General features: G+C 55.0%; 10 protein-coding genes across 10 annotated transcripts; 9 read left to right on the top strand and 1 right to left on the bottom strand.

The window, feature by feature from the left end:
- Window positions 1–36: 36 nt before the first annotated feature.
- On the bottom strand, window positions 37–1,229 carry PEX14 (peroxisomal membrane protein pex14; the record flags this gene model as incomplete). The annotated part of the gene is made up of 2 exons (XM_064803082.1): window positions 37–1,142; window positions 1,193–1,229. The coding sequence occupies 2 exons, from the start codon at window positions 1,227–1,229 to the stop codon at window positions 37–39; spliced, it is 1,143 nt and encodes a 380-aa protein (XP_064659207.1).
- Window positions 1,230–1,720: 491 nt separating this feature from the next.
- Window positions 1,721–3,935, top strand: NDC80 (kinetochore-associated Ndc80 complex subunit ndc80; the record flags this gene model as incomplete). Its single annotated transcript, XM_064803081.1, has 2 exons — window positions 1,721–3,654; window positions 3,716–3,935. The coding sequence occupies 2 exons, from the start codon at window positions 1,721–1,723 to the stop codon at window positions 3,933–3,935; spliced, it is 2,154 nt and encodes a 717-aa protein (XP_064659206.1).
- A 1,323-nt stretch (window positions 3,936–5,258) lies between these two features.
- On the top strand, window positions 5,259–6,269 carry LTR77_005837 (uncharacterized protein; the record flags this gene model as incomplete). Its single annotated transcript, XM_064803080.1, has 2 exons — window positions 5,259–5,512; window positions 5,693–6,269. The coding sequence occupies 2 exons, from the start codon at window positions 5,259–5,261 to the stop codon at window positions 6,267–6,269; spliced, it is 831 nt and encodes a 276-aa protein (XP_064659205.1).
- A 631-nt stretch (window positions 6,270–6,900) lies between these two features.
- On the top strand, window positions 6,901–8,934 carry LTR77_005836 (uncharacterized protein; the record flags this gene model as incomplete). Its single annotated transcript, XM_064803079.1, has 6 exons — window positions 6,901–7,109; window positions 7,163–7,282; window positions 7,335–7,415; window positions 7,473–8,515; window positions 8,565–8,857; window positions 8,914–8,934. The coding sequence occupies 6 exons, from the start codon at window positions 6,901–6,903 to the stop codon at window positions 8,932–8,934; spliced, it is 1,767 nt and encodes a 588-aa protein (XP_064659204.1).
- Window positions 8,935–10,963: 2,029 nt separating this feature from the next.
- Window positions 10,964–11,332, top strand: LTR77_005835 (uncharacterized protein; the record flags this gene model as incomplete). The annotated part of the gene is made up of 1 exon (XM_064803078.1): window positions 10,964–11,332. One exon carries the CDS (start codon window positions 10,964–10,966, stop codon window positions 11,330–11,332), a length of 369 nt encoding a protein of 122 aa, XP_064659203.1.
- A 955-nt stretch (window positions 11,333–12,287) lies between these two features.
- wsc1 (WSC domain) lies at window positions 12,288–14,021 on the top strand (the record flags this gene model as incomplete). The annotated part of the gene is made up of 3 exons (XM_064803077.1): window positions 12,288–12,558; window positions 12,641–13,921; window positions 13,978–14,021. The coding sequence occupies 3 exons, from the start codon at window positions 12,288–12,290 to the stop codon at window positions 14,019–14,021; spliced, it is 1,596 nt and encodes a 531-aa protein (XP_064659202.1).
- Window positions 14,022–15,012: 991 nt separating this feature from the next.
- On the top strand, window positions 15,013–16,505 carry ERG13 (3-hydroxy-3-methylglutaryl coenzyme A synthase; the record flags this gene model as incomplete). Its single annotated transcript, XM_064803076.1, has 3 exons — window positions 15,013–15,072; window positions 15,134–15,236; window positions 15,289–16,505. The coding sequence occupies 3 exons, from the start codon at window positions 15,013–15,015 to the stop codon at window positions 16,503–16,505; spliced, it is 1,380 nt and encodes a 459-aa protein (XP_064659201.1).
- A 591-nt stretch (window positions 16,506–17,096) lies between these two features.
- Window positions 17,097–18,096, top strand: LTR77_005832 (uncharacterized protein; the record flags this gene model as incomplete). Its single annotated transcript, XM_064803075.1, has 2 exons — window positions 17,097–17,873; window positions 17,986–18,096. 2 exons carry the CDS (start codon window positions 17,097–17,099, stop codon window positions 18,094–18,096), a joined length of 888 nt encoding a protein of 295 aa, XP_064659200.1.
- A 1,382-nt stretch (window positions 18,097–19,478) lies between these two features.
- LTR77_005831 (uncharacterized protein) lies at window positions 19,479–21,900 on the top strand (the record flags this gene model as incomplete). The annotated part of the gene is made up of 2 exons (XM_064803074.1): window positions 19,479–20,629; window positions 20,682–21,900. The coding sequence occupies 2 exons, from the start codon at window positions 19,479–19,481 to the stop codon at window positions 21,898–21,900; spliced, it is 2,370 nt and encodes a 789-aa protein (XP_064659199.1).
- A 581-nt stretch (window positions 21,901–22,481) lies between these two features.
- TAD2 (tRNA(adenine34) deaminase) lies at window positions 22,482–23,533 on the top strand (the record flags this gene model as incomplete). The annotated part of the gene is made up of 3 exons (XM_064803073.1): window positions 22,482–22,838; window positions 22,965–23,271; window positions 23,352–23,533. The coding sequence occupies 3 exons, from the start codon at window positions 22,482–22,484 to the stop codon at window positions 23,531–23,533; spliced, it is 846 nt and encodes a 281-aa protein (XP_064659198.1).
- Window positions 23,534–24,321: the final 788 nt, after the last annotated feature.

Genomic DNA, 24,321 nt, shown 5'->3' with positions numbered 1-24,321 from the left:
CCAACGCTTGCTGTACAGAATATATATATTGCTCAATCACGCAGCCGCTTCACCCTCAGCAGGCGCCGCCGTCCCACTCTCACTGACATCCTGTACACTCGTCCCATTCGTCGCCGCGTCCTTCTTCGCATCATCCGCCCTCTTCTTCGCCGCCAGCTGCCAGGCCGGGATCTGCGCCTTGCCGCCGAGCATCCTGCTGCTGTATGGACTCGCTGATGCGGATCTTTCGGGCAGAGGAGATGGTGCTGCTGGCTGTTGCGGTGCTGCTGGCTTCTCAGGCTCTTCTGCGACAGCACTGCCGTTCATGCCACCGTTCGCAGCGCCGTTCGGTACACCGTTGACTGCACCATTCATCTCAGGCATCGGCGTCGAGCCTCCCGACGGCGACACTCCGTTCATCCCACCCCCACTCTGCGGCCCGAACGATGGCCTCTGCGGCTGCCCCATGCGATTCGCAACAAGCGTCTTCAGACTCTTCACCTCCCCCGCCAAATCCTTCAACCGCCCATCCATCGCCTCCTTCTCCTTCGCGATAGCCTGCGGAATCTGTTCCCGCACCTCGTCCATTTCCCTTCCCCATCGCTTGGCCTCTTGCTCCCGGCTCTCGTTCGCTTCCTTCATCTTGCTGATCACGCTCTCCACCTCGCCCAAAGCTTTATCCAACCGCTCTTTCCGCTCTGCTTCAGAGTCTTTGAGCTCCTTGGTGTCGGTGGCCAGCTGATCGAGTAAAGCAAAGGTCTTCTCGAAAGAGGCGTCGATGGAAGCTTTGTCCTGTTCTAGTTGCGGCGGCGTGGGAGGCGCGATGAGCGGGACGATGTAGCGCTTCGCCGTCCACCAAAGAGCGGAGCCTACGCCGGCTGTGATGGTGGCCATGATGAACCAATCCCGCCAGTCGCGGTGCGGTGGTTCTGGAGGAGGTTGGTTCCAGTAGGGTGGGTACTGTTGTTGGTAGCCATGTTGCTGCTGCGGCTGTCGGTATTGTGGTTGATATGTGCTGGGCGGGGCAGATGTCGAGGATGCTGTAGGAGGTTGGCCGGCGCGGGCGAGAGAGGCGTCGATTTCTTCATGGGTGAGGTTTTTTGATCGTAAAAAGGAGAGCTTCTGCTCTATGGGCGCGGAGGAGACGGATGGGTCTTGGAGGACTGGCGATGTCGTTAGCTGCTGTAGTGAGTACAGGCGGTTGGCGACTTACATGTGACGGCACCCTCGATCAGCTCCTCGCGGGCCATCTTTGCAGTTCAATGGATGTGGGATGTCCGGTTACGTTACCGCATGCCCTTCATGCCAACGCCAAATATCCCTCCAATATAATAGGTCCAATGTCCAAGGTGTCGTGGTTCATCTCGTCGGTCATATCGAAGGGCTGGGACTGCCTCGGCTTGAGCTAAGCGATCTGCCGGCTATTCCCGCCGCCGCTAGCAACGTCTGGTCCGTGCGGTCAACAACACAACAACTTCGCGATGCGACATTGATTCGAACAGAAGAACGTGATTTGGAGACCTTCTTGGAGCGCATACTACAGAACAGGCCATCCAGGGAATCATCGGAGTTCAGCGACCGCAATGTCGCAAGAAAGCGGCATGTTCAGCGTGCGCCGGCCGCGAGAGGTCAGTCGCATGCAATCAACACAACAACAGCGTCGCACATGCTAACCGCTTCACTTCAGACACTCGGCCCAGTGAGCCACAATGTCTCTACGATCCCGATGCCTGCCTCCGCCATGAAGCGATCGACCTCCAACAACAACCTCCAACAAGCGCCTCATACGACGAACCATGTACGAACAACCTCCGGCTCACGCATGTCCCTCGCGCCTGGCCGACCCTCGCAACCAGTCTTCCAGCGCTCCTCATCCGGCAACAATCTAGCGGACATGGGCGGCTTCTCTACAGTGCAACGACCGAGCACCGCGAACTTCTTGGGCAGCAACATGACTGGTAGGAAGAGTTATGCGCCTGTTGCGAGCACGCCTATGAATCCAAGCACAGCAATGCAGGACAGCACGGCGAGAAGAAGCAGTGTGTATAGCGCGCGGCCATCTGCTGCGTTTGGACCGACCGCGCATCAGTCTTTCTTCACGACGGCGCCTCCACCGAATGCTGCGCCAGTAGACCCCAGGAGACTTCGAAACCCGACCGTGAAGGCGCAGATGTCACAAGACATATCCGAATTTCTGGCGCAACGCAACTTTGAAATGGAGACGAAGCATACACTGCGACCTGATAGCATGAGCAATCCGACGAAGAAGGACTTTGCAGAGATGTTCCAGTTTCTCTACCACTGCATCGACCCGTCATACCGCTTTCGCGACAAGATTGAGAACGAGGTGCCCGCGGTGATGAAGCAGCTGCGATACCCATTCGAAAGGAGCATCACAAAGTCGCAGATCAGTGCAGTGGGCGGGAGCAACGGCTGGCCGACTTTCCTGGCTTTACTACACTGGATGATGCAGCTTGCAAAGATGATGGAGTCGTATTCGACCGGTGCTTACGACGATGCTTGCATAGAAGCGGGCTACGACGTGAGCGCGGACCGCATTACATTTCAGTTCCTGTCCGACGCGTACAAGGAGTGGCTTTCGATCGAGGACGACGATGATGACGATGAAGAGGCGAAGCGAAGGATACAGCCACATATCGACAATATGGCGGCGAAGTTTGAGCAAGCGAATCAGGCGAATCTGGAGCAGATGAAGCAGCTGGAGGAAGAGTCAAAAGCACTGCAGGAGCAGATTGACGAGCTGGCAAAGTCTGCACCGAAGCTGGCCAACCTGGACAAGGTCACGAAAGTGCTTGAAGACGATCGCGTGAAGTTTGAGACCTACAACCAGGGAATCGAGAACAAGATCGACAAGTACAGCAATCGGGTACAACTTCTGCAACAGGAGATCGAGAAGTGTGAGCAGGAACTGCACGAAGCTGAAGACGAGCGCAACGACATCCAGCGGAAGGTCGATGAGCAGGGTCTGAGTGTGCAAGACATCGACCGGATGAACACCGAGCGCGAACGTCTGCAGAAGGGCGTCGACAGCACAGCCGTCCGACTCGACGAAGCCAAAGAGCGGATGCAGAAGAAAGAAGCCGAGACGGGCAGCAGACTCGACGACCTAGAGTCGATCGTACAAAAGTACAACAGCCTAGGCTACGCCATCGACATCATCCCCCTCACTGCCAAAAACGCCCACAGCTACGAGCACGAGTTGAAACTGACCATTAACGCCGGTCCCGACTTCTCCGCCTCGCAGAGCCAACACGCACAGCAATCCGACCGCCTTCTCGCTTCCGCCACCCAAGGCTACCGCGCCAACGACATCCTCCACTCTGACCTCAAAGCCGCCAAGAAAGCGCTTCAAGACCTGCGCAAAGAGATCTCCGAGCGACGAAACGCAGCTTTCGAAGAAGACCTCAAAAAGGTCGAAATGCTGCAGTCCACCGAAGAAGCTCTGGAAGACAAAGCCGCGGAGCTGGAAGGGCTGACGCATCGCGTGAGAGCCGCGAACGAGGAGTTCGAGAAGAGTCGCGAGATTATTAAAATGCAGGACATGGGCTCCGACGCGCAGATTGAGCGGCTGGAGAAGGAGTTGAGTAAGATGCGGAGCGAGTTGACGGAGAGCGTGCAGTTCTGGGAGCAGAAGGAGATGAATACTGAGCTTGAGTATGTCCTTCATCCACCTACCCAACCAAGCTATGCAAGTGTATGCTAATGTTTGTAACAGGTACGAACAACTCACCCTCCGCTCCTCGGCCCTGCGCGAGGAGTTACACACGGAGTTGGAAAGGATGTTGAATGAAGTTATCCAGTTCAAGATCCATATCCAAGGGAGTCTGGAGGCTTATGAGGATTTCGTCGCGCAGGAGGTTGAGAGGGAGTGGGGGGAGCAGGAGGCTGGGAGCGCGGCGGGAGGCGTTGATGGGGATGATCGGATGGAGGAGTAAAGTGATCTAGTGCTGCGTTGTTTTGGGGTGGTTGGATGATACCCGGTCTGCATGATGGCGTTTGGATGTAATGATCTGGTTACGGTGCTTGCACTTTTGGGAATGTGTATGCAGCACTGTCTCCTATACGACCTCGAAGACCATGCTCGTGCCCTGCTGATTCACAAGCTGGAGCAGAAGATCACGGCGTCACGGAACACGAGCACAAGCAAATTGTGATGGCGTCTTGTGCGATATCAATGTCAGCAGTTCAGTGGGAGGAGCACATGCCCCAACATGCTCTCACGCGCTCACACATGTCCGAGCAAATGGCACGGGAGAGGATATTCCATGCCAGTGCAGCAAGCACCGCTGTATTCTAGCAAGCTCATACTCCATTGACTACTGGGGTCAGCCGATGTTTGGTGGTAAACATGAAAAAAACATACATGTACTGCTCATAGTTCCACCTATGCGACATAAGAACATACCAACTCCCTCGATAAACTCCACACAAGATGCCAAACCCCCTTCCCCACCTCCTGAACTGCCTTATATCCCCTCTGGCATCACTGAAGAAGCGCACGCCCTCCCTCGAAGGAGGGGAAGCCAACTACCACATCGGAGGCTTCCACCCTGTCCACCTGGGTCAAGTGTATGGTGCTCGATACCGCGTGCTGCAGAAGCTGGGGTATGGGCAGTACTCCACTGTCTGGTTGGTCCGGGACCAATAGTGAGTGGTCGCTTCAGATCTTGGGGGTAATGGGTTGCTGACGAGGGTGGTAGGACACGGAGGTTCTGGGCTATGAAGGTGCTGAGTGCGGAGTGTTATGGAAGTAAGCACAGATGGCCCAAAGGCTTCTCCCAGACACGATCGCCCTGCAGGTAGCACTCTGAGACCATTTGAACCCTTTCACGGCATCGAGACACCTGTTGTCCCTCTTGCTTTTCGGTGCTTCAGGGGAGCACTGATGGGTAGGAGGGTTCTCCGAGACATGATCGAGTTATGTACGGCGGATTGAGAGCTTCTGACACCTGTTCGCATGAATGAGATACTTGCTGACTCTTTTATTCGATTGCTGATAGCCGACGGGGGAATCGACATATACGAGGTGGAAATCCTCCACCACATCAAGGCCAGGAGTGGTGAAGGTTCCGAGCATCGATTCATCACGATGCTCGAAGATTTGTTCGAGCATTCTGGGCCAAACGGACGACATACTTACCTCATCTTCCCAGTCATGGGCGAGAGCCTCCAAACCTTCCGGGAATGGTTCCCAAGGATGCGGCTACCTAGCCAACTCGTTCAGATCTTTACGAAGCAGCTTCTAGAGGCTCTGAGCTATGCTCATGCTTGCGAAGTCGTTCACACGGCTATCAAGGACCGTCTTTGTGCGGGGCACTCAGCTGACGAGCGGCGTAGATATCCAGCCGGGCAATATCATGGTTCGAAATCCAGACGAGTCGGTCCTCAGGGCATATCTCGAGAAGCGGTTCCCAGATTCTTACGAGCCAACGGCATCGACGTCTCCAAGCGGGATCATACGAAGCCAGCCACTCCGCGACCAGTGCTTGTGGCAGCAGTCGCCGCAACACAAGTAAGATTAGTGTTATTCATCTTTATTAGGTTTAAAGGGTACCTAGACGGCAAAAGCAACTTCTAAAAAGTATATCTTTGCTAGAGTTTTATGTGAGAGGTAAATATTAGGTACCGAGAAGGAAATATTTGAAATAGTAGTTTTATAAGCAGCTCAAGTAAATATTAAAAAATAAATAAGAGCGTACCTTTTGCACGACCATTACTTCGGCCACCTCCTCGAGCTGGATACACTCCAAGTCGCGCTCGCCGACTGGGGGGTCGCCAGCTGGGGGAACAAGCATCTGACCGAGATCATACAACCGGATCGTCTCCGTGCTCCAGAAGTCATGCTCAGAGTTCCGTGGGATAAGAGTGTTGATTTCTGGAAACTCGCATGTCTCATGCCAGAGCTGATTTTCGGCCAGCTGATGTTCACGGCAGGCGGAATGAAGTACTCGCTCAAGTTTCACTTGGACGAGATCAACGCGCTGCTAGGCGCTTTCCCTTCACACATGCTCGCAGAGTCGCCTCGACCTCGCGTGGAGGATATCTTTGACGGTCAGGGAAATGTTCGCGAGTCGAAGCTGAAGAGGGTGGTGCCTCTCGAACAGCGGTTTCGCAACTTGACTGAGGGCGAGGGGGGGAAGCTGGTGGAGCTCATCCGGGGCTGTCTTGCGATAGATCGCAGCGATCGTCCGACAGCAGCGGAGGCACTGGAGATGCGCTGGCTCTCGCATGTGTACACCCAAGAGGCGAGATTGAGGAGGGGAGTGTGATGGATGGAGATCTGTCACCGGTCAGTGTCTTCTCGAATGCATGGATACGGCCAACGAGCCGCCCAGGTCTGTCAGATATCCTAGGCGACACGGTAGCACAAGCGAAGCCATATAGAAGGTAGAGTAGTTGTTACATGAAGAGTCCTTGGCTCATATCTTAATTCCCCTCCAAGCCGATGTCCCGCCGTCAAGCTTCCAACATCCCTGCTTGTTCCTCCACTCCGTGACTCCGCAAACGTGCTGTCAGCACGACTCCTCTCACTGGTTGAGAATCCATCGTGGACCCGTGCTCTCCGACCCAGAATGCAACGTTGATAAACGACATGCGTCTGCCTGCCTGTTCAGGGCTGATAACGCTGGCGATCCCTCGTGGCTCTCCACTCGCACGAGGTGATGGTCGAAGGTGGAAATGGAGTGACAAAGCCATGGGTAGCCGGGTACTACCTTTAGCCTGTCGATTACTGTGGCACGGTACGATAGGTTGTGCACGCGACGACTGTGAAGGCTCAGAAGGGTCAAGTAAGTCATCACCACAGACTCCACCCCACTCCATTTCGACCTCACTTCATCTCTTCCACTACGCGATCTTCTCTGCGCCACGCCTCCACCACCCGTCTGCTAGGCGCTCAAGATGGGCCTCGACGACGACTTCAACTACAGCTACGAGTCCAAAGCCGGCCACTTCGAGCCCCGTGACGGCGTCCCCCACGATGCCACCATCGGGAAGGCGCAAGGCGCTGGCGGCGCTGGACTTGACCTCTTGAGCAATAATCAGCTGAATCGAGGGCTGAAGAGTCGACATATTCAGTTCCTTGCGCTTGGTGGTGCTATCGGGACTGGGTAGGTCCTTAACTCTTGCCCGGGACGGAATCGCGTGAGGCTAACAAGCGTAGGTTGTTCGTGGGTTCCGGTGCGATTCTGGCTCAGGTCGGGCCGGCGCCGCTGTTCATGGCTTATTTGAGCATGATGTTGGTGGTGTGGATTGTGATGAACGACTTGGCAGAGATGGTCACGTATGTGGTATTCAAGTGCTACTTGAAAGGGTTTTGCTAACGAGCTTGAAAGCTACTTGCCACTGAAGGGCATATCGATACCGTACTTCGTCAGCCGATTCGTGGATCCGAGTCTTGCATTCGCAGATGGATGGTAAGTTATCTTTCAGCCAGGCTCACTTGAGCAGCGGATGACCAGTTTTTGACACAGGAACTATTGGTACGCCTACGCCATCCTTGTTGCAGCAGAAGCAACAGCCGGCGCCATCATCCTGCAATACTGGACTTCAGCAGTCCCTGTCGCCGTCTGGATCGCCATCATCCTGGCAGTGATACTGCTTCTCAACATTATCGCCGTAGCGTTCTTCGGTGAGGCCGAATTCTGGTTCGCTTCGATCAAGCTCATCACCATCACCGGGTTGATCATCGTGTCTATAGTAATCTTCTTCGGTGGCGGACCAGATAAAGGCCGCCTTGGGTTCCGCTACTGGAAAGACGAAAATGGCCACAGCGCTTTCAATCCATATTTACGACCAGGCTCGACTGGAAGATTCCTGGCATACTGGATTGCATTCGTCAAGGCCGGTTTCGCCTTTATCACCTCCCCTGAGCTGATCGCCATGGCTGCTGGAGAGACAGTCGCACCCCGGCGCAACATCCCAAAGGCAGCACGGCGCTACGTGTGGCGTTTGGCAATCTTCTACGGGCTGGGGTCGCTTTGCATCGGCGTGATCGTACCGAGGGACAATAAGCGTTTACTCTCACCGGAGTCCAACGCTGCGGCTTCGCCTTTCGTCATCGGGATCCAGAATGCCGGCATTCCAGTCCTGAACCACATCATTAACGCGGCCATCTTGACTTCAGCGTGGTCTGCCGGCAATGCTTTCGTCTACTCTGGCTCGCGTGTCCTCTACTCCATGGCCATGAACGGACAAGCACCGGGACTCTTCAAGCGTACCACGAAGCGAGGCGTGCCCTGGGCGGCTGTGCTCTTCACTTGGGCCTTTGGCTGCCTGGCTTTCCTGAATGTTTCCAATAGTGGTGCGCAGGTCTTTGCATGGTTCTCGAACATCTCTACTATCTCGGGTTTCATTGCATGGATTGTGGTCTTTATCACGTACCTGCGCTTTCGCAAGGCCATGGAGTTCAACAACATGATGTCCGTTCTCCCATACCGGACCGTACTTCAGCCGTACGCTACATGGGTCTGCCTAGTCGTCATCTCGATCCTGACGCTAACCAACGGCTTTTACGGTAAGCCACCTTACGCTCAAAGCCCACTGTGTGATGCTAATACTTGCAGTCTTCTTCCCATCCGAATGGAACGTCTCCGACTTCCTCGCCGCGTACATCACCCTCCCCATCTTCCTGGCCCTCTACATCGGCCACAAAATCTACTGGGCCTGGTTCGTGGCGAGCAGGGCGTCTTCTGAGAACGGCTCGCTCAAGAGGAGCGCGAAAATCAAGGAAGGACTCAAAGCGTTTGGAACACTTGCCATTCCTACGCGCGATATCGATGTTGTTACGGGTAAGCAGGAGATGGATGAGCTGGAGGCGATGGATGAGCCGCCGGTGCCTAGGAACTGGTTGGAGAAGGTATGTTGTGCTTAGTCCTCCGATGAGTGGTGGATTCCTGCTGACGTTTTGCGTAGTTCTGGTTCTGGCTGGCCTAAATCCTACTTGCTGCGTTGCCAGGCTTCATGCTATCTACGCAATGAAAGACATACTCCTGCAGCCGCTTCTTGAATGCATTCTCAAAGGTAGGCTCGGCATGCGAGATGTTGATCTGATGAAAGCGCTACGAACTCGAGGAGCCGCCTTCGCATCTCTGGTTGCTGGGCTGGAGCCAGCGTTGCCGTTTTATGGGTATAGAAATGATGCTGCTTAAGCAAGGAGGCGAACAGCGAATAGAGCTCGCTGCTCTGCAGCATCACACCACCCCGAACGCAAGCTCTGTGAAGCTGGTCAGCATGCAGCCTCGAACGCCAAGCCATCACACCACCTCATCCGGGATGTACAATTACGGGAGAGCATGCACCATCTCCTCCGGTGTGCGTTTAGTCCCTTGTGCACACGATGACAACGGCTACATCGCAATGGACGCTGACGAGATTCCAGCTGAGGATGCACAAGAGAGCGACTCACTGTCGTCAGAGACTTCACCTCAACCCCAAGGTCTGATCTGCGCTTGTAGCAACTCTCCGCTGCCTTTAGAGGTCAACTGCCCTCTGTGTCGCGCTCCATTGCTCTGGTGCTCAACCGCTTGTGCACAGAGTCATATGCGGGCATGCCTCATTTTCCGTTCCCTCTGCGCCCAAAGTGTTCGCATGGCAATACACAAGTCTGAGGCAATTCTGGTTCCGCTTCAGTCTTGTCTCACTTGTGGAGCGAATGACCAGAACGAAACATGAATCCGATGCGCAGTCTGCTATCATATGAAATGGTGCTCCACGGCATGTCGTGGTGCCGATCCGACAGACCACCTCGATCAGTGCTTCCAAGAACGTGTCAATGCTTTAGACATGGAGATACTCGGAGAAGAACCGGTCAGAGACCGAGATCTGGACAAGGCGAGGCATCTCGGCAGCAGGTACCTCCGCACTGCCCAGGACGTGTGTCTTTATTGTGATCAGATGACACGGGCATGGTCACTTGGTGCCAGATACAAGCCAACATCCGACTTGGGATCGCTAACTTTAGTGGTCCACGTCCAGGTACTGCCAGATGCCGCGAAGACCAGAGTTCTGGGGAAGAGTTTGAGCAGTCTTAAAGAGCAACAACACGACGCAAGAGTTCTTCTTGGTAGACTACGGCTCCTCGACCCAGCGGTGTCTGCACGATTCCGCTTGAAGTCTGTCTCAGTATCTAGACTAGTACTGCGCTTCATTCGGCCTGTCTGTACTTTGCAACAGCTTTCGCCACTCACTAGGTTCCCGGGACAAGACTGGTTCGATCACCCGCTTGCTCTGTTGCGCAATGTTGGCCCTTCTGTGCACTTGGATTCAAAGGATATGGTACATATCACGAGCTACATCGCAGTCAGCTACTGCTGGCATAGCCCACATTGGAGCTCTCCAGCATGGGAGCATCGTTCGCTGAGATTAAGCTTGACATGGACTTCCTGTCGGGCGCCTGGATATGGACGTCTGCGAGCGATGCGTCGAATCAACTCTCGAAGGGTTTTGTCCGCTCCGATCTGTGCAGCTCAATACTGTCGATGCGTGGAAGGGCAGTGGCCGAAAAGTCCCGTGAGAATCTGATATATGCTTTAGCTACCGCACTCGACTGCGGAGCCGACTGGATCATCCATCTGTACAGCAAGACTGTGCAACCGATGCCTCAGATTTTCCCGACGCACCTCGAAGGGCTCGAAGAGTCCCCGGATGAGTGGTGGCCTCCTATTCATGAGACTCGGACTCACTCGTCGTTGCTCGAAGCTACCCGGGCCGCCGCATCTGTCCTGCTCAATCTCGAAGCAGACTCTTCCGAGGCTCGTGACATAGCTGTGCCACTGCTTTGGTTGATTCTGTCCCTCTACGGCTTCAACAAACCTTATGTCTGGAGAGTAAGTAGCAAGGACGGGAGATTCCAGGCCTTGGTCGACCGCCCGCCTATTGTCGTGGCGGGCATGAAAATGCTTGTTCCATCCATGTTTGCGGGAACGGAATTCTCTCTCTCTTCAAACGCCTGTGGATTGTCTCAATGGACCAGCACATGCGGGTCGTACCAGTAGTCAAACTGGTAGCGTTGGGATTCGGCAATATCCAAGCTGCAAAGGGTCGCTGCTTCCACAAAGAACGTGCCATTCGTGTGGTAGGTCCGGACAAATGGCAAGGATTCGATACCACTCTCGTGCGCAACATTCAAGAGGCGCTCCGAGCAGCGGGGTGTCCAGAGGACGAGCTTGCTGAGACGTTGGATCCGAACAGGCAGTATGGCAAGAGTTCGCTTTTGAAGGAGCTCGATCTGAACTTTCCTTGGCCTGAGGAGGAAGAGGGACACGAGCTGCTGGGCTTGGAAGAGCTCACTCTCAGCTCTAGTCTGCCTCAGCAAGATGAGCGTGAACAGTAAGCACTGTATGTTCGACGAATCCACATCAGGTGGACCACCGAGACTCCTCCAAAACGCAGGACCCCTGGGGTCGATGCAGACACCACCAGCTTGAGCGCAGTTGGAGCCACGTCTCATGCTATTCGAAGGTAGTTGTAGGTGCTTCGACAGTCCCTCGGCACACCAGTCGGATTTCCGACGGTACAACGACAGAATTTAGCAATTTGTCTGGCATGTCACACCAGGAGATCGGAGACATGTCTACCGCGGACGCCTGGCAGCGGTGCGAGCTGTACAGGTTGCGCAGCCCCATGGAGCGAGACCGAAACGGTTTCAAGGCGAAGGAAGTACCATTCCATCACAGAACGGGTTTCTGGGCCATTGAAATACCGTTCCTGTTGACTGTGCAGGTAGCGCAGGAGAGTACGGATGACGAGGACGGTTCTTTAGGCGTGACAGACTTTGAACGTTGCATTGGTCGCCTGATATATCGCTCGAACACTCGATGCTGTGCGTAAAGTGAAAAGGTGAAGTGCTCGGAGTAAGATAGAGTTCATTTGACAGTGTAGAGTTCATTTGACACCGTCTTCACCGCAACACGTGCGTCCGACGACCTGCCAAATGCAAGCCGCTAGGCGAAGATCTCGACGGCAAAACCGGTTTGACAGAAGCGCCCAACCTACAGCGCAGCGATCGAGCGTCCAGCCCCAATCCAGCCTCCTACCCCTCCACCAAAAGCAACATGTCATGCCGTCCCGTCTCTGCATATTACGACAGCGTGCAGGCGCTCGCTTGTGAGCCGTGACGAGAGTAGACATTGCTATCTTGCAATGTTGCAGTGGCGCAGGCGGTATGTTAAACCGTACTATCATCGTCTCCCACTCACCTTGTAGCACAGTCGACACTGTCAGATCGAACACCCACAATCCGGCTGTCACATGCAATGGCCTGGATGGTTCGATAGCACACCGACACAATGTCCCTGCCAGCAACGCTCCAGACCCGCCAGACACCTCTCCCCATCTACATAGGCTGCTTTGACAACTCGACCCCACTAATCGACCAAGGCTTCTACAAATACCAGAGCAGCGGATACTGTGCTGAGCTGTGTACGAACCAGACCGAACCGGCTTTTGGCCTTTCGAATGGGAATCAATGCTGGTGTGGGGATCTGTTGCCGCCTTCGGATGCAGAGGTAGATGATGAGAATTGTGATACGCCATGTCAGGGTTATGATCTTGAGGACTGTGAGTTAATGTAAGAGGCATGGTACTGGTTTCGGTGCTGACGAGTGTTTTTAAGGCGGAGGTGGGAATGACTTCTTTACAGTCTGGCTATCGGGATACGATACCGATGTTGCGAACTACAGCCCGGAGGACGGTGTCATCATCCCGGTGTCAAGCTCAAGCACCAGCTCAAGCACCAGCTCAAGCACCAGCTCAAGTACGCGGACAACGGCTAGGACAAGAACGTCCCCAACATCCACCCGGAGACCTGCAACGACTGCTCGGACTGGCCGTACATCTTCCACTCGGTCCACCAGTACACGATCCGCGAGCACGGGGTCCACAAGTTCCACGAACTCTGCGGCTTCGAGCTCGAGCTCAGCGGCGGCAGGTGCTGCTGGACAGAATGCAGGCCAGCAAGCTGCATCATCCAGTTCAAATTCCGGCGGTGGTGGTGGTGGTGTTGGTAGTAACGACAAGATATTAGGGATCGTGCTCGGGGTAGTCCTCGGGCTGCTGCTTCTCGCCTTGATTAGTTTCCTGTTCTGGTGGATGCTGGCAAGACGGAAAAACAGAAGTCGATCGGGGTCGCCGGCGCCAGAACCGCAAACAGAGCCCAACCCCATTATCGGTGGTCCGGCGTACGAATCCACAGAGAAAGAGGTCGTTGATCCACGACGTGAGTCCACTCTCGGACCATTGCCACCGCCACAGCCTATCTTCCTAGGCCCGAGTGGTCGCAATGCCAGCCAGGCTACTACAGGTACATCCAACGACCAGCCATTTTATACCCCAGCGGAAGGCCGTTCATTCTCGTTCGCCACCGGGTCAGACGCCGCAGACAATGCTGCAATAGAGCCGAGCACGGAGCCACAATTTCATCACGCTGGACCTTCACAAGGAACCATTTTCACGCCTGCTCACAGCTCGCAAACACCTGCGGCTTCATCTGGTGCTCCTCAGCAACAGGTGATCAATCGCAAACCCGTCCCAGCAAGGAGTGAAAACCACCCGCCCGCTGATCCCTTCACCTCCGGAGCCGACGAAGGCGGTGTAGAAGACGTCGGAGTCGGCTTCATGCGCACCAACACCACCCGCACCACACCACCGGTCTCGCAGGCCCTTTCACCTGCGGAGATAGATGCGTTCGATTTCGGTGGCCAGCATGGGAGTAATGCGGCCACAGCCGCCGGTCCAGCCACGCCGCAAGTCCAGATCGGGTCGCTGCTGCTGGTTGCGCAGGATTTTTCTGCTAGACATCCGGATGAGTTGAGTGTGGTGAGAGGAGATAGGATTGTGTTGGTGGAGAAGGATGATCGATATAATGATGGGTGGTATCTTGGTCGACATACGGCGAGTGGGAGGATGGGGTTGTTTCCTGCAGGTGAGTTTGATGTGAGGTTTATTTGCAGTGCAAACGCTGATGCTGATGTTCTGCAGTGTATACAAGGCCCGCGACGATGGGTGGAAGCGATGGTCAGTGAGGCTCAAGAAGGAACCACAATTCTGCTTATGAATTGAAGGAACTGGTCGCTCTCGATCAGCTGGCACAAACATATGGAACTTAAATAGTTTTTCAATTGACAGCACCAAGCTCATGTAGATGGGAGGACCTACGTGCCTGGGAAGCCTTGCTGGAGCACGCCTCGGCCAGCGGCCATTCATCTGAGTGTTGCTCATATGTTCACACCGCTCAGTCTTGAGGCGGCGGGCGTTGTGACGATCGGTGACAGTGAATATAGAGGTTATCATCCTTTGCCTGGCTCGGGGCGTATTCTTGAGGAGCACAGCGAAACATTGGAGGCAAAGGAGTCTTCCCTGATTTCTTGCCAGCAAACCGATAGTCTCACAACGCCGGTGTCGTTGGTCGCGTAAAGCAACGGTATACTTGTTGCTGCGGTTGGAGTACGCCTTCCCAGGTACCGCGCGCATCGTGACTACGCCCTTTAGAATCTTATCCAAACGTCCTGGAGCGTTTGTCTACGTACCGCAACCGGAAGGCTCTCCCGTGGCGATACATTTGACGAGAAGTACTTGACAGAGAGGAGGTGTTCTTGTCGTCTCAACGGCTCGGCAGGTTGGATGGACCCCTGCAGGTGGCACGAGGTTCTAAGGACGGACCCCACAGCGCTGGCGTCACTTCATGCAGGAACCATCGAACGATTGGGACTGCCTGCCATTGCCGCTCGCAAAGGTGGTACGAGAATTTTGCAGCAGGCAAATAAAAACATGTGAGCCGCCTATCCAGTACCATTTCCTCCTGAACCACATTCAATCGTGAACAGTCGCAGAACACACGTGAGCGAATTACGAGAAGTTGAAGGCTTTGTTGACAGCATTGCATTGTTCCTCACCGCAACAACTTTTTTCGTTGAAGCTAGCGACAAGCTCTCAATATCTTGCACGCGACCGCCTTCACAACACTCCCATACTCTTTCCTCCTTCAGTACAACCAGTAAACACACACACACCACCATGGATTCACGACCGCAGAACATCGGCATCAAGGCCATTGAGCTGTACTTCCCCAGTCAAGTGCGTTGATCCTCCACAAGCACGATCCACAAGTGAAGAACTAATGTGAAGGAATGAACAGTGTGTCGACCAGGCAGAACTCGAGAAATTCGATGGCGTGAGCCAGGGCAAATACACCATTGGCCTCGGCCAGACCAAGATGAGCTTCTGCGACGACCGTGAAGGTATGAAGAATCAAATCTTTGGCGATGGGCGTTGCTGACAGATAGAATTCAGACATCTACTCAATCACCCTCACAACCCTCTCCTCGCTGTTGAGCAAGTACAATGTCGACCCCAAGTCGATCGGCCGGTTGGAGGTTGGCACTGAGACTATGCTCGACAAGTCCAAGTCTGTAAAGACTGTCCTGATGCAGCTCTTCGAGAAGTCTGGCAACATGAACGTGGAGGGCGTGGACACCGTGAATGCCTGCTACGGCGGCACAAACGCCCTCTTCAACACAGTCAACTGGATGGAGTCCTCAGTGTGGGACGGGAGAGACGCAGTTGTGGTTGCTGGGGACATTGCTCTGTACAAGAAGGGTGCCGCACGACCGACTGGCGGCGCTGGCTGTGTCGCAATGCTCGTTGGCCCTGATGCTCCCGTTGTGGTTGAGCCAGGTCTCCGAGGAAGCTACATCAAGCACGCATACGACTTCTACAAGGCCGACCTGACCAGCGAGTACCCACTCGTAGACGGCCACTACTCCGTCAAGTGCTACACCGAGGCCGTAGACGAATGCTACAGAGCCTACAACGCGCGCGAGAAGAACGTCAAGAGCAAGATGAACGGCCACGCCAACGGCGTCCACCCGGAACCCGAAACACCCCTCGACCGCTTCGACCACATGTGCTTCCACGCACCCACCTGCAAGCTCGTCTCCAAGAGCTACGCCCGCCTCCTCTACAACGACTACCTCGAGAACCCCGCCAACCCCCTCTTCGCCGACGTCCCGCCCGAAGTCAAGGACATCTCCTACGACGCCTCCATCTCCGACAAAACCATCGAGAAGACCTTCATGGGCCTGGCGAAGAAGCGCTTCGCTTCCCGCGTGCAGCCTTCCATCCAAGTCCCCACGCAGTGCGGAAACATGTACTGCGCCTCCGTCTACGGCTCGCTGATCTCCCTGCTCTCCAACGTCTCCAGCGACGGGATGCAGGGCAAGCGCATCGCCATCTTCTCCTACGGCTCCGGGCTGGCGTCGTCGATGTTCTCGCTCCGCGTGCGCGGCAGCACGGAGGAGATGCGATCGAAGGTGGATCTGCAGAAGCGGTTGGACGAGAGGCGGACAGTGCCGCCGGAGGTGTACGATGAGATGTGCAATTTGCGGGAGCGGGCGCATTTGAAGAAGGAGTACAAGCCGCAGGGTGATGTGGAGACGTTGGTGAAGGGGACGTATTATCTGACGGGAGTGGATGATATGTTTAGGAGGGCTTATGAGGTGAAGCAGTAGGCGGCTTGGTGATGAGGTGATGATGGGAAGGGACGAGTGAAGGTTGGCCGCCTTCTCCGAGTGAGAGGCTTCTCTTGGAACGCAGTATACCAGTGATCGGATCGGTGCGTGATAGAGGACTTTGTTGTTAGCGAAACTGATGTCTACCATGTCCAGTGCAAAACTTTACTCCTTCGGTGTGATGTGAAGCTCGACCTGCATGCTCAAGACGCCACTTCCGCCCACTGCTACGCGAGGCACTGGCTCAGCCTCGTGACAACACCAACTTGCACCTACATGTCCTCCTTCGTTCAGAATCAGACTGTCGAGACAAGCTCGAGGTATCATCCATCTCCGAGAACTCACGAAAGGCTCATCTGAACCGCTGTCGACAGGTGACATGTCCGTAGCCCTGCTGCTGTAACCACCCCGGCGGCAGTCGTGTATCGGATCACTGCCTTCAGTATTCCACTGTCACGGATATCGCTGCATGTGGATCTTCGAGCGACGATACTCTACTAGCCCAGGCGAACCATCGCGGCATAGGTAGAGTTTGATCTGTGGGCCAGGTCCAGCACAAACGACAGCTCGCAGACCCTGCTATCCGGTACGATGATCCGCCTCTTGAACGTTCACACCTTCGAGTTCCAGGAGTTCCACTCCAGCGACGTCCCGCAGTGCATCATCACGTCGCACAGATGGGTGGCGGGCCATGAAGCTTCATACAAGGACATCCTCAAGCGGCGCAACACGCACAACACTGGATACCGGAAAATCCAACTCTTCGCGAAGTTTATAAGGAGCAAGATCCCTGGCATGGACTGGATGTGGATCGATACATGCTGCATCCAGCAGGATAGCAGCCAGGAAGTTTCAGAAGCCATCAACTCGATGTTGAAGTGGTATCGCAACGCGGTGATGTGCCTTGCGTACCTAGCTGATGTTCACGATCCCTATGCCCAGCGTAGCTTCGCGCGCAGTGGGTGGTTTAGACGTGGCTGGACATTGCAGGAATTGCTTGCTCCTCAGCACGTTGTGTTCATCACGTCGAATGGAATTGCTATTGGCGCCAAGACAACGATACAGGGCAGCTGCGTGCTCACGAGTCGATCGCTGCATAAAAAAGTACAGTCGATCACTGGGATCCCAGAGAATTTACTGCTAGGATACAGCCGGAGCGAAGGTGTGAGTGTAGAGGAAAGGCTTGCGTGGATGGCTAATCGACAAACGACCCGCGAGGAAGATGAATCGTATTGTTTGCTGGGCCTACTGGGCGTCAATGTGTCCGTCAGATATGGCGAAGGCAGAGAGGAAGCCAGAAAGCGCCTTCTCAGGAAGGTGAAGAAGGCTACTGGTGATACTGCCACAACTCAGCACTATGAAGTTCAAGTAGGGGCAGCGTCTGGGCCTTCTGTTCTTGAGCAGCCTGCGGGCTTGTCTCCCATGCGTTGGTGGCACGTTGCATCACAGCAATCGACAAAATACCCGCTCACGTGCGAAGGTGCAAGCTACCACGGGCGACTGGTGGAAGCTGAATATGAGCGTGCTCATGGGTTTCCACAGCCACGAGCGGTGGGCCCAGCGCATCCACTTCCACCTCCATGGTCGTTAAAACAGTCTCACCGCACATTCATTGGATTGTGCCACCTCCATATTCGCGGGAAGCAGTTCCGTCACCTGATGTCGTCCAGCAGTTCGGTCCGTGGTAGAAACCCATGGTATTGTCGTGTGGCCTTGATGCTTGATCTTGCCCTGCACACGGAACGCGCAGACAGCCTAAGGGGTTCAGACGCAGACCATGCACAAAGGTGTACTTGGCCGCAATGTGCAACTACATGCAAGCGCTGATAGAGACCGAAGGAAAGAGACAGCTGAAATGCTGTCCACGAGAGCAGAATGTTGCTTACGGTAATAACCCTATCTTGCTATCGCGGGAGCGCATTCTCATGGAGTAAGAATGGTTCAGGTTGTCAGGACTCGGCCCTGAGAGAAGACCGGGCCTCCCTCGCGGATGAAGTATTTTTCAACCTATATGGATCTTGCTGGCTGAAGCTCACTTGCCTTGCATCCAAAGTGCTACAGCGATCAAACACAGTTCTTCTCGAATGGACCGCCTCCTTAAAGTGAAGGTTCGGGAGCGAGGTTCGGAGGCCTCGAGATTTGCTGTCGAACGACGTGCTACGGACTCAATGCGGCCGGCCTTGCCAACGACAGTGCCCACTTGGTCGTCGCGGCTGAAGATCAGCACAGAGCTCGAGGAGAAAACCAGGGGCGTTGTAGAAGGAGAGCGAAGTGCGATGGCGGGTGGGCTGCAAAGGCTGATGTAGTAGTTTCGTGAGGATCGCAAGACCAGTACTGTTGTTGATGAGCCTGCTAGATAGCATGACTCCCACACTTTGTGCTCAACGCTCTGGTTCAGTGTCCAGATCTCCCTGATGTTCTTGCGCTCCTCGAGTCGTCGATGTTTGTTGATGCTTCACGCATCGGCCAAGCATACAAATACGGAGGAACAACCGGACTCCGTGAACTAAAAACGCCGTCGTCCCGACTAATCGTGATGTGCCATGGCGACCACAGGACTCGGCGGGAGTCGTTGAGCTGGAAGTGAATGCCTGTATAATGTGTTTTGGAGATCGAACTTGTCAATGTACAATGCTTCGAAAGAAGCCGCGGATCCGTGAGAAACATCTCCTCGTGTTGAAGTGGAAGTGTATTCTTGAACGAAGACTTCCCGATTGGCCGGTTTGGCAGTCGCGCTAGCGCTCGGATGTGGTACGTGAGCCAAGCATCAGCAAGAGCGAAGGAGACTGCGACAACCACTCTTCCCCTCCCACCACACACTCGCTAACAACCCCTTCTGTCCTTCATACCACTCTCGCTCACCACCCAAGGACCTCTAGGAGCGGTAGAACTGTGTAGGACACGCACAACGACGACAATTGGCGACCGAACCCGTGGTGGCTGTGCAGGGCCTCCCGGCCCCCCAGCGGGACAATGGAGAACAGGCGCTCCCTGATGGACGAGGACTACGACACGACACCGACGTATGAGATGCAGAACGTGTTCGATGATGAGTTCGAGGTGGCGGATTTCGACGGGGTGGTGGATGGCTACAGACCCGGACAGAGCCACGACAGAGAAGAAGGGCGCCAAGATATGGACGGTGAGGAGCCGATCCGGTCGACTTCGGCACAGTACGCGACGGGGGCAGTGATTACAGATCCAATGTCACGGAGTTCAATACGAAAAAGTAGGAGTAGGGAGAACCCGTTTGCAAGCGCGGAGGATGGTGAGGAAGAACGGCCACTGCAACGGACACCCTCGGGAAACTTCGCAGCGGCCATTGCACATCGATCGGTGTCATCGGCTTCTTCGAGTCACTATGCTGGCACAAGCAGTCCACGGTTTGGATCTGGAGGACCGAGCCATCCGTATGCGATGTACCCGCAAGGTACCGTTGCGAGAACACCGAGCGTAGCGACCACATCTACTGCGCGACCTACACGAGAATCAAGCACACGATACGCGCCTGGGCCACAACATCCCTACTCGCTGTATCCGCAGGGTGTGGGGGGGGATGATGATGGCGATGATGAGGACACAGTGCAGAATCCGGTCCCTGTTGGCTTCCTTGGGCTTTCACAACCATTCCAACGGCGGCGAGGGCCGGATGGCGAGGAACAGGACATACTTGGGGAGTACGGCCACACTGAGCAGTTACCACCATACACACGATATCCGGAAGAGGGGCCGGAGAAAGCGCCGCTGCTCGGCGTGCCTGCACCGCCTACAGCACTCCACAGCCGCGCACCCGTACTGGGGACTGACCCAAGCATGCCGCTGATGCATGCTCATCTGCAACCTGCACCGCAACAACAGTCAATGATGGACGAGTCAGACCTTCAGAGGCGGAACTCCCGGATCTCAAGGATGTCAAGGAATCTGGACGACGACGCGGATGCTGATACTTCATTGTTGTCGAAGAAGTCTTGGAGTGAGAAGTCGTGGAGCGAAAGGAGGAAGACGAAGTTCTGTGGCATTCCTTTCTGGCTGATGCTTGCGCTCATCGGCCTGGTAATCTTCGCTGGTGCAATCCTCGGAGGTGCCCTGGGAGGATTTGTTGCCGGAAAAAAGTCAGGCTCGCAGTCAGTATTCCCTCAATTGCGAACTATACAAGCCATGCTAACAGTGTCATAGACAAGCCATGAAGGAGGTGTCTAGCTCCACGCTTTACGATGCCAGCCTCATCACGACAACAACTGGCGTACCGCCGGCTACGGGAACCTTCCCTCTCTCGCTTGGCCTACCTCAGGAGACAACGTCCGCATGCCTCACTAATCCTGGAGACAGAGCAGCTTGGAGTTGTGATATTGTTGGCAGTGACCAGATCTGGATCAACATCGGATCATCCCGCTCAGGCAACGACACTGGCGCGTATCTCTATACCCGAGCCGGAAAGGACCCGTCCAATCAGCTGTCATACGGTACACAGGTGTCCAGCATGTTCACTTCTTTCGCTCCGTTCATGTTCGTCAACGACAATGACGACCCCGAGGATGGACCTGCGTTCTACTTCCAGGAGGAATACAACAAGCTGGTTGTGGTGCCATCAGACATGATTGACATGGACACTCGCAAGATGAAGCGCGAGCCGTATGGCAACCTGCCCGGCTGGTTCATCCAGAAGCAATATGCCACTCCAGGCGACAAGCCTTGGTTCTGCTACTGGAACAACACTCTCTTGGAAGCTTTCATCTACAAGGACAAGCCCGCCAGGATTGCTCCCACTCCTACGGCCAGCGTAGCGAGTGGCAACCCGTCCTCGACAATCACCAGTGCTGCGTCACTCCACAGCGGGAAGCCGTCTGCCGCCGCCGTCACACCATGGAGCGTTCCCTGGGCGGATCCAAAAGAGACCATCACCACCACTGTCTCCATGCCCACTACGTCGTGCACATACTCTGGCGTCGCTTCGAACTTTGCCAGCTACATGCGCGAGAACTACCCGGACTACTCACCTCCTATCCCCACTGACCCTCCGCCCCACAAGTCCAAGAGAGACGACGACGAGGAGGACGACGATGATGATGACGACGACGACGATGAAGACGATGATGATGATGATGACGATGACAAGAAAGGCAGCAACAACCCCGTCTTCGAGTACCTCGTCAAAATCGAGGAGCGACGACTCACCCACACGCCGGCGCCCATGTGCGTGCAGTACCAGGTGCTGGACAACTACGAGTGGAACGTCGTCACCGACCAGAACGGCGAGCAGGTCACCCTCACGCTCGCCGAGTCTGCGCCGCCTTATGCTGCGTATAAGGACGCTGGGGAGGTGGGGCCGAAGAGCTTGCGGAAGAGGTGGACGGTGCCTGGGGGATGTCATTGTCAGTGGATGAGTGGGGAGTGATTGTTCCTTTCAGCTTCTCTTGTTTTGTGCTGCGAATTTTGTGGCAATGAGCTCGGTGTTGGTTGGAGTTACATGTATTTGGGGCCAGGCGGCTTGCCAGACCGTAAAAGATTGGCGCGGCGTTCATCTTGCTTGGAGGAAACTTTGTCCTTTTGGCGCGGCTTGGTGGGATCTTCGATATGTTCATTCGACAGATGAGGAGTCTTTTATGTGAACAGAATGAGGTAGCGATTGGGTGCTGGGTTTCCGAGAGCGGGCTTTATGAAGGGTGTATGAAGGGAATAATAGCCTCTAGATTTATCTTGTGCATGAAATCCCATTTATATCAATAGTCCACTGTTCATTAATGCTTCGATAGACCTACTGTGCTTCATACGATGTGACTGTCGTCGTGGAAGGGTCTACGGACGTTGATGTGTGGTACGCGTACCGCTGGCACGAGCCCGAGAGGCGCACATGCAAATCTTCAACTCCATCGCCACTTCCAGAAATGCATCCGCACGACACAGCACCTTCCACATTATGATCGAGCTGAAGTCGCGCCTGCCTTGTCGACGCCCGGTCTTTGTGCGGTTTTCACGATGGACCTCACCTTCTCAACACAAACACAATTGATTTCTGGCTTCCTTCTGGCTTGTCTCACACCAACAATCTACTTCTTTACATCCAACCGGCGATCAAAAGACAACACTTCACCGCAAGACGAGAAGACTTCAGACCCGGAACACTCTCAGTCCATCGATCACACCACGCACGACTCCGACGACATGGTCTTCCCACCCATCCCCAACCGCGAGTACCATGAGCACTACATGCGCCAAGCCATCCAGATGGCGGAGCTCGCGCTTGCCTCTGACGAGACGCCCGTCGGCTGCGTTTTCGTGCACGATGGAAAGGTGATTGGGAGGGGCATCAATGGCACGAATGCGAGTTTGAACGTACGTCCTCCACCACCACCACACTGCATGCCTGCATGCCTATGCCTACCCCAACCCTAACCCTTGCCCCCTTCGCCACCACCCCCTCCCCCCTATCAAGTACCTCATGCTCACGACGATGAACAGGGCACCCGCCACGCCGAGTTCGTCGCCCTAGCCGAAATCATGTCCCGGCACTCGCAATCCATCCTTCCCACCACCGACCTCTACGTCACCGTCGAGCCGTGCATCATGTGCGCCTCCGCTTTGCGACAATACGGCATCCGCGCCGTCTACTTTGGGTGCTTGAACGATCGCTTCGGGGGCTGTGGGGGCGTGATGAAGATCCATTCGGATGCTGGCAAGGATCCGACGTATCCGGTTTATGGGGGGTTGTTTCGGGAAGAGGCGATTATGCTGTTGAGGCGGTTTTATGTGCAGGAGAATGAGAAGGGTGAGTTGCTAATTCGTCACTGGAGATGAGGGGAGGGGGAAGGGGTGGGGTGGGAAACGCTAATGTGTGATATGATGCAGCGCCCGAGCCCAAGCCGAAGAAGAACCGCGAGCTCAAGACGGAGATCCTGCCAGTGACCGTGACGCAGCCGACGATGGCGGCGGCAAAGTCGAACATGGCAGCCGCGAGAGCAGCGGAGCAGCAGAAGCCAGAGGGCAAGGGGCTGGCGAAGGCAATGGAGAAGATGGAGTTGAAGTCGTGAACCTGCTGAGGGGGCGACTTGCGAATGATGGAACGATTGGGTCTCGACAGCCGACAGTTGTCTGGCGCTCGAAGCAGCATTACCGCATGCCATACTACGGAGAGCATTGTAGGTGACTAAACCGTGGCTCTTCAGGAAGTCCGCTGAGCTGACGGTGCACCAGGCCATCAACTTTGCAGCCTTTCTGCGGCGTGTTGGTCCCAAGGCCGGACATGCACAGCATATGCCACACAGCATCGAACATATCCAAGCGTGGCATTGAGTAAGGAAGCCTTCACCAGCTGGGCGAGCCCCATGATCTGAAGATGTCGGCAGCGAAGGTGCGGGAGACGAACAGGCGCAGAAAGCAGATGAATGCACAAGATCAAGTAGATATTTTCATTCAGCCGCTCAATCGGCTTCGTAAACAGAATATGAATAACGTCTTCCATGCCATCGCAACGCGTTAACCTTTCCACTTCTTCCGTACATGCTTGCATCGTGAAGTCCATCGACCTAGAACCCTAGACGCCGCTGCGTCCTCAACATCCTCCACTTCCCCAGAAGACGGCCTTCAATTTTCGAGAATCCGGCTTCCCGCACCCAGCGTCACATGGCCCCCCTTTGATGTCGCCGAATACCGCTCGCGAATAATCTTCAGCCTTGCCTCTTGCCTCAAGCAGCTCGTCACATCGATACCGCATACAGCGAAGAATGATCTGCTGGTCCTGCTGGATTACTCTGCATTGGAGGCATGCTGCGCGGCAAGTGCTTGACGCGGCGGCTTTGATGCCATGGCCCAGCCAGGC

Source organism: Saxophila tyrrhenica (assembly GCF_035928015.1).
Source record: "Saxophila tyrrhenica strain CCFEE 5935 chromosome Unknown scaffold_8, whole genome shotgun sequence".
Lineage (NCBI taxonomy): Eukaryota > Fungi > Ascomycota > Dothideomycetes > Mycosphaerellales > Extremaceae > Saxophila > Saxophila tyrrhenica.
Note: the sequence above shows the minus strand (reverse complement) of the source record. Positions and strands in the feature narration are given on the sequence as shown.